Source organism: Artemia franciscana, chromosome 1 (assembly GCF_032884065.1).
Source record: "Artemia franciscana chromosome 1, ASM3288406v1, whole genome shotgun sequence".
Taxonomy (NCBI): Eukaryota; Metazoa; Arthropoda; class Branchiopoda; order Anostraca; family Artemiidae; genus Artemia; species Artemia franciscana.
In genome coordinates, this window is record NC_088863.1 from 70,466,713 (window position 1) to 70,480,016 (window position 13,304).

Consider the following 13,304-nt stretch of genomic DNA (forward strand, 5'->3'; position numbering starts at 1 on the left):
CCTTATCGGGCGGTTTTTTTCACAAAATATGAAAAAAACTTCGTTTTCTTAAAGAGTTAAAGAGGCTGCGTCCCAAAGTCGAACCTTAAAACGTACAGGAATTAGGAGAGGCAGTCCTAATTCCTGTACGAGGAGTACAGGAATTATTAAATTACATCCACCATGGATTGTAGAAAAACGTGCAGAAATAATATGAAAAAAAACTTCGTTTTCTTTAAGAGTTAAAGAGGCTGCATCCCAAAGTCGAACCTTAAAACGTACAGGAATTGGGAGAGGCAGTAGGGGGGCTGCCGCCCCCCAAACCCCCCGCTTTTAAAGACTCTTTTGTACAGGTTTTTTGTTTTGTTAATTAGAAGAGGGCCTTTCCGATGCCAAGAGCGGGGGGTTAGGCCCCCCCCCACAACAAAAAACCTGTACAAAAGAGTCTTTAAAAGCGGGGGTTTGGGGGGCGGCAGCCCCCCATCTGCCTCTCCCAATTCCTGTACGTTTTAAGGTTCGACTTTGGGACGCAGCCTCTTTAACTCTTTAAGAAAACGAAGTTTTTTTCATATTATCCTAAACAGAAGCAGACAAAATAATCTTCCACATGAACAGATTTTTTGTTGATTTATTATGGATATCATGAGTTTTGTTTCTCATTTAACGCGAATTTTTATAGGGGCTTAGTGCATAAAAAAAAGTTATCTAACCCATTGACAAGGAGCCATACATCACGGCTCATTTGTCATAAACAAGTTATTATAGACAGGAGGTTTTCTTTGCCAGCTTCCGCCGAGCACCTTCATTTTGATGAAAATGATGATTCTGTACATTTATAGGTATACATTTGAATAGTTAAGCAGTAAGATTGAAAAGTTGCATAGATTTCTCACTAAATGATGGTAATAAATCAGAAAGAGATCTGATTTCTGACTTTTTAAAAGGGCTCGATAGCCGAAGAATTGAAGCTGCTCTTGCGTCCTTATTCTGGGAGCAATCAGGGCAGCGCTGTCATTCTTTTGGATTTCCACCCACATTGTAAGATTTCAGTTCTCAAAATGGGACCCTGGGAGGAGTATGGGTAACATTTCTTGGACCCTGGGAGGAGTATGGGTAACATTTCTTTATAACATAGAAATTAAATAGCGAAAAATACATACTATTTGATTCGCTATTTAACTATTTTTGTAAATATAGTACTCACTACTGGCGCAATTGCGTAAAGCCCCTCCCTCTCCTTAATACCTAGATATAACACTAGGCTATGTACAAAAGCTTCCAATTTTTTTTTTCAAATTAGCATTACTTGTCATTATGAACAAAACGCCAAGGAAAAATCAAATGTTAAAAATATTATGATACCTCAATTTTTTTTTTTAGCCTGGGGCTATATCAAAGCATTAGAAGAGATTATTTTGCATGAACCAGGATACAAAATAATACCACCTACTCCCAGCACAAAATGTAAAATTCGTATTATCCCCTCCCCTGAAAAAGACCCTGAAAGCTTTAACATCAGATGTTTAAAGTCTGGTTTCGACTCCAGTCTTGACACAAAGCACGGTCGACTTGCTAAAATATTAAACACATTTCTTTTTAATGAGTTTTGAAAATAAAATCTATATACCCAAAAATCCTGGCTTGCCCTGGGGATTCAATATTAATAACTATAGACCTGGTCTAGGCTAGGATTTTGTCTTTTTGCAAAAGCTTCATGGCCTTACTTTAGACCTTTGGACAACATGTGCATCCAATAGCACTTACAGCTTCAACAAGATAACCCCTCCGGCTTGCAGCTGGAATAATGTCTTGCTATTTTAGTTGAACGGAGGAGTACAGGTTCAATATTCCACTTTGGTAAGTCCAGTATTTATAGCTCTTCTTTAGCTACGACTTTGTAGTGGCTGACAACGTAAAGTGAACTTTGGGAGCCCTACAGTGGTCCAAACGGAAAATCTGGCTCAAATATCTTAACTGTGAAACCACAATGGTTTCATTGATGGTTTCAACCTAGATTAGTCTCATCAGCGCACCTGCAGTTGGGCTTATTGTACATTTCCAAGCACCTGTATTCCATGCTATCTGCTTATTGCAAAAAAAACTTTTACGTCCTTTGAAAACCTACACAATAAAGGGCTTGATATATAGCTAAAAATTGAGGTAGCATGCCAAAAAGCTGCGAGTATTCTTTAAATGAACGGTGCGTCATAAATTAATAAAAAAATTGCTCGTCAAATACCCTTTCGTTAAGTCAGCGACCTACTACGCTCATTGACAAATTTAACGCTGAGTGATTGTCTTAATGAATTTCACATAAATTACTAGTCTCTGTCTAACTCCAATAGAAATGTTGACATTCCTTAGATATGATCCTTATCGATCCAGATGACAGTTTTTGAAAAGCATCTTGTGGATGACAGATAGAGTGCATGATGAGGAATTTACAAGAGCCAGCGAGAAACTTAAAGATATAACTGAAGAGGAATGTTGTAAATAAGAGTATGTTGAGCAAAAATATGGCTCAATTAGAAAATCTTTGACATTGTCATCCAGCTCATTCCTAATTTGGGAATTTCGACACATCATTTACCCCAAATATAAACGCGGAGACTCAATGTAAAAAAAAAAAACAAAAAAACAAACAAACAATAAAGACCAATCAAAACACAAGATTGAAAGATGAATAAAATTCAATAAAAACTAAAATTAAAAGTATTAAAAGCAAATACCTAACAACCTAAATGCGACTAATTCACCAAAATCCACGATTTTGCGGCTATGAAATCAGTTTTTATCAGATTTCACATTCAGATCAAGAACTTGGATGTGTCCTGAATCAAACAGTTCGTAGTAACGAACTGTAGTAAAGAGCGACCCGGCTTAAGAGTAACTAGAACTCTAAAAAACGGAATTTTGATACCAATAATGAAACCAAAGAATCGTATTTTTATGCTGATTTTAAATATATAGCTTTCATCAAGTTTAGTCTTACCCATCAAAAGTTAGAAGACTGAGAAAATTTGCCTTATTTCAGAAAATAAGAGGAAACACCCCTAAAAGTCATAAAATCTTAAAATCGCACCATCATATTAAGCGTGTTAGAGAACCCCACTGTGAAGGTTCAAGCTCCTATCTATAAAAATGTGGAATTTTGTGTTTTTGCCAAAAGACGTTTTGTCGCTCTTTATGCTAAAGTTTCAATTGTGTTACAAATTAGAACTGTGACAAAGAGTCAAATCTTAGCGTAAAGAGCAGGGCGTTGAGGAGGGGACTTCCCCTTTCATATACAGAATAATTTCTGTTCGTCTAAAGTGTTAATGTCGCTATTTACTTTTAGTTGAATAACTATTTTTTTTATATTTAATAATTAACAAGTACCTGGCTCTGGTGCAGAAAGGACTTTTACACCAAATCCCTTATTAGAATTTCAAATCCATTATTTGAATTTTTCTCTCGTGCTATTTTCTTTCATTTTTTGCCCAGCAAACTACAAATTCCCTCGTAAGTAATTTATTAGCACTGCGGGGTATGATACATGCGATACTAAAGCGGAATTGATGCTCACGGATCGTAGCGTACACTAAATTTCCTTGGAAATAAACCAATACAAAATTTGTAAAACACGTTATGGTGAAAATGGCGATATGAATTATATGGAGTTCCTCTGATTACAATTATTTATGGGGCTAGTTTGTAAATTTTTTTTTATGTTTCTGCTCATTTTTTTACAGCTCATTTAAGTTGTGAAAAATGCATAATCAGAGCAACAAAGAATATCAGAAGAGCAGCACTTGTGACGACGAGAGAGTCGCATGCGGCTCGCGAGCTGCAGGGTGCCGACTACGGAGATGAGTAAAGCAGACTTCTAGATATAGATCTACAGTACAAATAAGGTATAATCTAATGAAATCTGCAAATGAAGGATTTAATTTTTACGGTGATTTCAAATATGTAAAATGCATTGATTTTAAATTTACCCTCAATACTTAACTTTGCATTCACAGTCCAACAGAATTGAAAATTTTATCATGCACAAATTCTGGTGAGTTATTCTAATGTCTATTTTCTCTGCCTTTCTATGGTAGCACTTCTTTCGCATCTCTGCCACTAGATTTCTCTTCCAGATATATTTTTCTTCTTTTTTATGATTTTATTCTTCTTCTTTTTTTTAATGAAGATGTACCAAAGGTATTTTTCGGGTGGTATTTTTGCTTACTTCACTTTTTAGATTCCTCCTTCCCTGATTGTACTTCGCATACGTTAAAATAACAACACGTTCCTTATTCCATTGTAATTTCCGAAATATCTCATTTACACAATAGCAAAATTGTTGCGTTATTCTTTGGTTTTAAATCACATTTTCGTTTGCAGTTCAATGTGATGTTTGCTGTTTCTTGTTTTATGCCTTTTATATATGCTCAGAAGAGTCACTTGCCATCTTGTGTAATTTTGCGCATGTCATAAATACTAAAAACTAATTCCTCCTTCCTATTTGTCCTTTAAAGACTCGCACACGCCAAACTAACATGTTCCGTCATTCCATTGTAATTATGCTTTGTCTTCTAACCGCAGAATTCTTTGTGCAACAATTTCATTTGCAATTCAGTCTAATTTTCGCTATTCCTGGTTCCCTGTTTTTTTCTTTAGCTGTTTTCCTTCACTGACGCCACAATAACTTCATTCTATCCAAGGGTGGTTAAAATGTCGAGACGTGAATCCATTTCCTCCTTCTTGACTATCCCTGCAGAAGCTAAAATAACACTTCGTCAATTTAGTGTGGCTGTTAAGGAAGCAGCCAAGAGAGGATATTCTAGAGCCCAATATTATATCACAAGTGCCATTGTTGGAAAGAAGCGTAGCGTCAACGGCCAAGTTCGGGACCCATCTGGCGTACTCGTGACCGAACCAGCAGCGGTGAATAAGTTATGGAAATCCCACTTCGAAAGACTCCTCAATAGACCACCACCCACTGAGCCATCCGACATTCCCGCAACGCCATTCTTCTTCCTAAACATTAGTGTGGGCCGCCAAGTGCTGCAGAGATTCAAGCAGCTGCCAAGAGATTGAAGAAAGTCTCTAGGAGAAGACCTTAAATCAGGAGAGGTGATGAAGGGTTCATTTGGAGCACTAATAACATTCTGGACCGCCTTCTTCGCTACAATATGGGAAAAGGAAAAGGTACCATTTGACTGGAAAAGCAGCATACTAACGCGCCTCTTCAAAAACGGTGATGCCACTGTTCCAAGAAACTGACTAGGAATAAGCTTACTTTCGGTCCTCGGTAAAGAACTGTATCATGTCATTCAGAGGAGGATCCAAAATGAGCTCGAAAAGTACCTAAGGGACGGACAATGAGGGTTTTGCCCGGTCTTGGAATTCAGGTACCTTGGAAGCATAGTAGAGAATACGGGATCAAAATCCAAAAAAAATTATGACCAGAATATGTTAGGCAAACGCTGCCTTCAGTAGGCTCAAGCACTTATGGAAGTCGAAAAATTACCTGACCCGGCTGAGGTTACGGCTATTCAACACCAATGATATCCCGTTCCTCCTTTACGCAACCGAAACCTGGAGTTCGAACCAACAACAAGAGAAGAGATCTTCGAAGAATTTTAAATATTCATTGGTCAGACAGTCACGTTCCTTCATTCCATTGTTTGTCTTTCTAACCACAGATTTCCTTGTGCAAAATTTTCGTTTGAAATGCAACATGATTGTTGCTGTTTCTTGTTCCATGCCCTTTTTAGCTCTTCAGAGTAATTTTCCACCTTGTGTAATTTTGCATGCGTCATAGATACCAAAAACGAAACGACGACTCCTGGGGGGAGGAGAATTTGATTTTTGCTCTTGAAAGATGTATAAATGTGATGATACTCAGATATTTTTTTTTTTGTCAAAATTAAGGCCTTAACGAATCTTCTGAAAGTCGTGAAATATGAAGATCGTTTTTTCAGGCCAGAAAAATCTCAGGGTGCCAATTTTCAAAAAAAAAGATAATAATACAAAAATATGGAGCTATTTCCAATAAAAAATTTGTACATATATACAAAGTTGCTCGTTTAAAGAGAGTAGATTGGATAATATCATATAATTACAAACAAAACTAAAAGCAAGACGTAGTCACCTGTAGTACATTAATCTAGCAGCAGAGAGTTCAGGGGCAGCATCAAGAACTGACTGGAGGGGGGGGATCAGCTCATTTGTAGAATCTAATTTTGCAAAACACTTAAGTAAATTATGGCTAAGTTATCCCCCTCCCCCCTTTGAATTACGAAAGTGTTTATTAAAATACACTTTTCAGCATCGTAATGACTAATAATGTTTCTTAATTAGAAACAATGACTAATAATGTTTCTTAATTAAGTCCACACCGTGCTAAATTCCAAGTTTTTCTTACATTTCCAATATGGGAAACTCTGTATTCAAATCCTCTTCTTTAAACGGAGAAAAAAAACTTATGTCTTACAGGTCATATTCATGGTCTTTGGATCCAATCTATTCAAGTTTACAACAAACTCTAAATTCCTATACCTATGTTAACAGGGGTAAGGAAAACTTACATCTTCAAGGTCATATTCAACGTCTTTGGGTCCAAACTGTTCTAGTTTACAATATACTTTAAATTCCAATTCTCTTTTAAAAAGGCAGAAGAAAAACTTATATCTATCACAACAATTAAGAAGTTAAGTAGCCTGGAAAATCATCTTGGATGGTGTGAAGCGAGTTTAATTAATTCCTAAAACAAGGTGCTTGAAAACTTGATAACTTCGTAATTAGTGATTTTCAAATGAAAGCGAAGGATATTGACATAGCTCTTTAAAACAGTATATAAAGCTTATATGAAAATTTTCAAATGCAAAACATAACAATTTTAGTTTAAGCAATGGAGATTGTAGTATCGTTAGTTTGTTTTCAATAGACAGTGATACCTAGGATTTTGAGTCTCAAAAAGAGGGGAAATTATAGAGGAGACCATTAAACAAATATTCGATAGAAAATTAGCAAAAATAGGCAAATCATCTAGATATATAAAACAGAGTAAAAATGCAATAAGTTGTAGAAATAAAAGAAAAAAACAAGATATTAGAAGAGTAGCCCAAAAAGTTTTGAGATTCTAGGGGGCGCAATAGCGCAGTACTGTACACGAGCTTAATCAATCGGGATTGACAACTTGTCATAATTAATTGTAAAAAAAAGGATTAAAATACATGCTGAATCATATAAATGGTGTGGTCATTTAAATCCAATCCCAGCAAGAAAGAAGAAACTGGAAAGCTGGTACATATTCGAAAGAGAGTCATTCCCAGACAGAGTTTCGTATTTTGTCTAGCTCTATAACGTTATATTATCCTGAGACAAAAAAGGTGCATCTCATATTTCTAGAAAAGGCAAGATTTTAGAAAAGGCAAGTTTTAGGCTTTTCACGAAAAGTATTTGTTTCTTCAAGGATTTCAATGAGAAAAACTGTATAAAAGTCACACTGTTTACCATGTTTCGAAACTAAAAGATTTAAAGAATGGGAAGCATTGTTGTTACTGTCAACAATATTTGTTGTTATTGTTATTATTGTTATTTGCAAGAATCAGAATTTTTTTTTTTTTTTAGGCTTAATGCACTTTGGCACTGAACCCTCTAATCTATAGTCCTTAAAATTTTGCTAATCTAACAGTCACTAATTTTTTTTGTTAGTTAATTATATTTATTTATTTATATTGTATTTAGACTGTATTTTAATTTAATTTAGTTATAAAGTTAGTTATATTAAATTATATTTATATTTTATATTTATATAAAAGTCAATTATATTTAATTTTCAGATGATATTTAGGTTATTTATATTAATTATGTACAAATAGTTCAATCGCAAATATAATCGCCGATATTTAATAGCATTAATTAGATACAATTTTTGGTAGATTTTTATTTTTTATATTCCATAGCTGGATAGCTTCCATTTGGCAAATAATCCAAACAATTACGTAGGTTAATCTTTGAAATTTGATGCACTGAAAATTTATTTGTCCAGATCATGGTTTGCATCCCCAGCCTACAACGAAAAATATACACCTCTAAAGATTTAACTTCTCTTTACTACTACCACTGCGAACTCGTCGCGCCAAAAGCCCACTAACAGTCTTGTGATAGTTATGTGTGAGCCGCAGGGCCCTTAGGTTCCAGGCGCCTCTTCAACAGTTGCGTTTGTCAAAAGACATCTTTCTGATTTTCAAATTTTTTGTTGAATGAAGTATGTAATACACCCTTTCGTTTTAGGAACGCCGATATATGGATTGTTTTTATGGAGCCTTTTCCTTTTTTCAAAGACTGACATGAAATTTTAGTGGCCTAGAAAACAGAGATTAGGTGATATTGTTAATACCAACAGGGCCGAGTTATAATTTGGGAGCACTGGAGGTTTTCTCAGAAGAAACAGAACTAAAATACAAATAGGTGTATTTTTTAACTTTTCTATTTTAGGAGGTGGTTCTTGACCGAATCTTAAAAGAAAAGTTTCCACTGCACCCTCACAGGCAGGAACAGTCAATAGGAACATAAAGAGGGGGCACATCCGGACCCATGCTCCTTCTATCTTATGAGCTTGACGATTTCCCCTGTAATTTCGTATTTAACTTAGTATGATTAGCTTGATTTTGGCATTATTTCAAATTCACCCCTCCACTCCCAAAAAGCATAATTTGCACATGACTGGTAGTAGGTGCCTTACCTTCCCTAAGAGTGACCATATAATAAGAAGCTAGGCTTGGAAGACTGGGCCCTCTTGAGTTGACGCCAACCACATGAAAGCTATAAACAGTGTAGGGGAGCAGTCCAGACACTTGATAACTAGTTCCATTATTGTCGGTTGTGAGAACCTTTTCGCTCCATTCTCCGTCTTCTCCTTCCCTGAAAAAAAAAGCAAAAATATGCTGAACATTTTTTTGCAGGTCAGACAACATTTTGAGGGGTGTTTTTAGAGTTAAAGTTACTATTGTCTCATTGCCAGTTCGATTCATATTGCATGACAAATAAATTAAGCATTTTTAATCAAACTAAGTAATTTCTGTAACAGCCAAAGTAACAAAGTAATTGATAAATAATAGAAAAATTTCAGTGGTCGTTAATTTCTTTTCTTGATATTCGTTTTGCGTAAATATTATTTGTGTTCCCCTATGTTGCAAATCATTGGGACTTTCAGAGGTGGTGAGTTAATAAGTTTGTTCTTTTTTATATGTTTAAATACAAATTTTAAATCTTGAATCTTATTAAGGTAACAAAGACCCCCTTTGAAAATTCTGAAAAAAATCGTAAAAACGTAGTAAAAATGCATGTAAACAAATTTTTGATGCGTTTAAAAAAATTATGTACACCCCCCCCCCCCAAAAAAAAGCAAAACAAACAAAAACAAACAAACAAACAACAAAAACAAATACCCCTCCCAATAACTCTAACTGCAAATTATACCTATTATCTCAGGTATATTTGAAACCTGTACATTGTGCCTACACTAAATTATCCTGAACGGTATGCAAACAATCCATCTCCTAAACTCGGCTGTTTCCGCGCTCGCGCTCCTTTTGCGCCACGTGGAGCAGATGAATTAAATTAACCTTACTAGGCTAATGCTGGCGAGCAAAAATGTTATAAGTAAAATATTTCTTTTATTCCAAATAAAGCAACTTCGCCATAAATGGGCCATAATAATGTATGCACAGTAAGATTTTGGCATAACGCTGTTAGTGATCATCCAATTTTTTCGGTCTATTTTGATTTAATTAAAAAGCTTTTCATCTTATTTCCGCTCCTGGTTTCGCCTTCTTTGTTGATTAATGACCTAATTTTGTATTCATATTCCTCAGTCGTTTATCTTGAAAAGAGCAGAGCAGCTTGAATGCAAATATTCGTGGCTGCTATCTATTTTTAGCAACAGGTGAATTTTATTGGTTGATATTACTTGAGGAAAATTTATCATTGAAAACAAACACGCACAAAAGAGAAGAAGGGTTACTTACATGCAAGGCCATATCCAAGGGCGAGGGTTTGAAGACCCCCCAAAATGGTTGTCCGTCTCGTAAATAATGTAATAAAAACGAAAAAAGACAAATTTTTGAGGCGTTTTTTAAGATTTTTTTGTAAGTCCCCACCCCCAAAAAAAATCATGGATACGGCCCTGCTTATGTGTTATCCTGGCCACACTCAGGAAGTAATGTTAGGTTTATTATAATAGAATATACTAAAATCTGGTGACAATATAATACTAATAATGGGAACAACAACAAAGGACTATGAAAACAGGTCGCTTAGAACGCATTATATTAAATACCTAATCAACCTCTATGCATTAAACATTTAAATAAAATATAGCTACAAAGTAGTTTATCTCAATCAGGTTAAGCTAATCATCTCTGAATGCAGACAGAGAAGCTGGTTTTATTCAGATCAAGAACTCGAGTCTGATCGGGATAACACGTAAACACCGAAAAAGGCCTTCGCCCAGGCATAAGAATAGGGGCAAAGGATCTTATGGCTGGTGCTTGTCATACCCCTAAAATTTAGATTTTTCGCGATTTATAATGCCCTTAATGATTTTCGCTCAAATGATTTGCCAGTATTTTGTCTTTATTCCATCTTCCTACAGGCTTCCTTTGCTCCATTCCAATTTTTTTTTCATCTCAGATAATTTCCTATATACTTTGTATTTAGTTCACTTATTTGACGCCTTTTTACGAAAAAATCTTCATTTTACGTCTAACACCTATACCTTCTAAAGATCAGAATGTCATTTGCGCTTCACTGAAAACAAATATTCCGAGCTATTTTCTTTTATATGCCATAACATTAACAATAAAAGAAAAAATTCCAATAATGACCAACACTACTAAAAATAACTCACTAAAATTAACAATTTAATATATATTCATATCAATTTCTGAAAGTTTCTGCAATTTTGAATTTATTAATGTTATAAAAGATAAAACATTTAAAATATATTTTGCTTTCGCTAAAGTGCTAATATTGCTCTACTCTTTAGAAAGCGGAGGGTGGATTAGCCCTGCTCCCAGTTTTGGTAATTTTTGTTCTTTTCAAGTTGGGCTTGATTATTTATTGCCAACTTCAGTTCATTTTGGCTTCTATTTATCTATTGATAGAAATGTTCGCTTCTCTTTGGTGTAATGTAGCTCTTTACTTTTCTTTGAAATAGTTATTTAAAGAATTTTTTATATTAATTTATGTTCACTTTTAGTTTGTAACGCTTTTTTCGATTTCCTGGACAGTTATAATTTTGGCTTGCGATATAGCCTATATTTCCGAGAGAGTTTTACAATACATTTTAATAAAAGTTGTACCATAGCATTTTTTTATAGATGAGTAAGGGAAATATTATTCAAATAAATAGATTGCAAATCTGCACAACCTTTTTGGAAATATTGCATAAATGTCCTCTTGATAAGTTTGGATGCATATAGTGTTTTTTGATTTAGTTCAACATCCTCCTCAACATTCCCTGGAATATTTAAACAAATATCCTTTTCTGTTTATGAGATGTTACATATGCCCTCTTGACAAGTTTGGATGCACATAGTGTCTTTTGATTTAGTTCAACATCCTCCTCAACATTCTCTGGAATATTTAACCAAATATTATATTCTGCTTATGAGATGTTGCATCTACGCCATTTTGCCAGCCATGATGGATTTAAACTCTTTTGATTTGCTTCAGTAGTTGTAGTTTAATTTAGTTCTACCGTAATATTTTCAGCTATGCAACTCATACAAATCTCAGTCCATTAAAACCCAAACCTGCATAAAATTTGACCCGAAAAAATCAACCCAGGCAGACTTGAACCAATATAGAATTCCATTATGCTTGTTTAGAAAGGTTATTTTCTAAACACTAAAATCAAAACTTTATCAACTTCGATACATGCAGCAATAATAATCATAGAATATAATTATTTTCATATTGAGGAATAAATTATATTGAACTAAACCACAAGAAAATACAGTAATTTAGGGCTGATAAAACAATATGTTTGAATTCGGGATTATTTCCTTGTGTCACAGTTCTTGAGAAATATTTTTTGAAGTTTATTCTGCTGCGAAATTAGAGCGTTTTCTCTAATCTACATCTATCTCAAAAGTTAGATATCGTCTAGCCTTGTTTTCAAAGTTAACAAAATTTTCGTTTCTTTAGATCAATCGACTCTTGGCAACCTCTTGGCAACTCTGTCAACAGACCAAACAAAAATTAGGACATCCTCGAATGGGGCTACAAGAGATCACAAGAAAATATCTAAATGAAGTAGGAAGTTGATGGGAGGGGTTAGTGAGTGAAGCTCTGATAAGAGTTGGGTGGAGGAGTAGCGTGCGTAACTGTGCGTCATAGCGAGCCAGGGTTGCCATCTGTAGGGTGGAAGTGCTAAGTTAGCACTACTTTATTGTATTTAGTACTGTAGCAAGAACTCAGAGTTGCTAAAATAGTGCAAAAATATCATTAAAGAGCTATTTTAGCACCATTACATCCATTTTTTAACTATAGCACCGAAAAGCGTTGTGTAGCACGCAAATTTGGGCAGTTAATAGCACTTTAGGAACTGGCCGTGTTGGCAACCTTGCAGCGGGTAGCTTATTGCTCTTGTGAATTGTCAACAATAATGATAGCATACTCGCTTATTACTGTATTTATTTGAAAAAAAGAGGTATCAGAAGGGAAGGACAAGGAAAAGATCTCTCTCTGGATAGTCAGAAATAGGCCTATAAAAATATAAATTTATGCTATATTAAACCAAAAATACTAGCTATCAGCTGGCAAAAACATCTTTAAGTTCTTTAACCCCATCCCCCTCTCATACAGTCGCACTTGTGGACTGCAGAATATTATCCAGGCATGTAAACAGGATTTTTTTAAGAGAGATGACGTTTTAGAATGGCAAAGCTAAAAAAAAATAAACAGGTGGATTATGTAAAAAAATGAAAATGTGAACGCTTGTAAAGATGTTGAAATTACGCGATGGGACTCCGGCTCAAAGGAGCCCCTCTCTTCTACGCCCGTCCTGAGTCAGGATTATTTTCTGGCATTCCAACAGATTGACCTACGATAGACCTAGATAGACCTACGTAGAAGTTAACAGGTTTTCGCCCCATCGCATACCAGATTTCTATGGTATTATTCAGGTGGTACAGATGAGAAGGGGGAAGTCTTAAGCCAATCTTCACTCGAAAGTAAGGTATTTTCAAAATAATTCTTATAAATCTCTTATTCTCAAAATAATATGCACATTTTTGTCACTATTGCCCCTTCTCCTAAAAAAACTGGAACACGTGTTTAAC

The 13,304-nt window shown here is 35.1% G+C and overlaps 1 protein-coding gene across 1 annotated transcript in view; it reads right to left on the bottom strand.

Annotated features, from left to right (window-relative positions):
- Positions 1 to 13,304, bottom strand: part of LOC136033488 (tyrosine-protein phosphatase 99A-like) — a 177,175-nt gene that overhangs the window by 69,913 nt on the left and 93,958 nt on the right. The window contains exon 5 of the mRNA XM_065714236.1: positions 8,702 to 8,880. Within this exon, the coding sequence (XP_065570308.1) occupies positions 8,702 to 8,880 (179 nt within the window). The remainder of the gene's footprint in view (positions 1 to 8,701; positions 8,881 to 13,304) is intronic.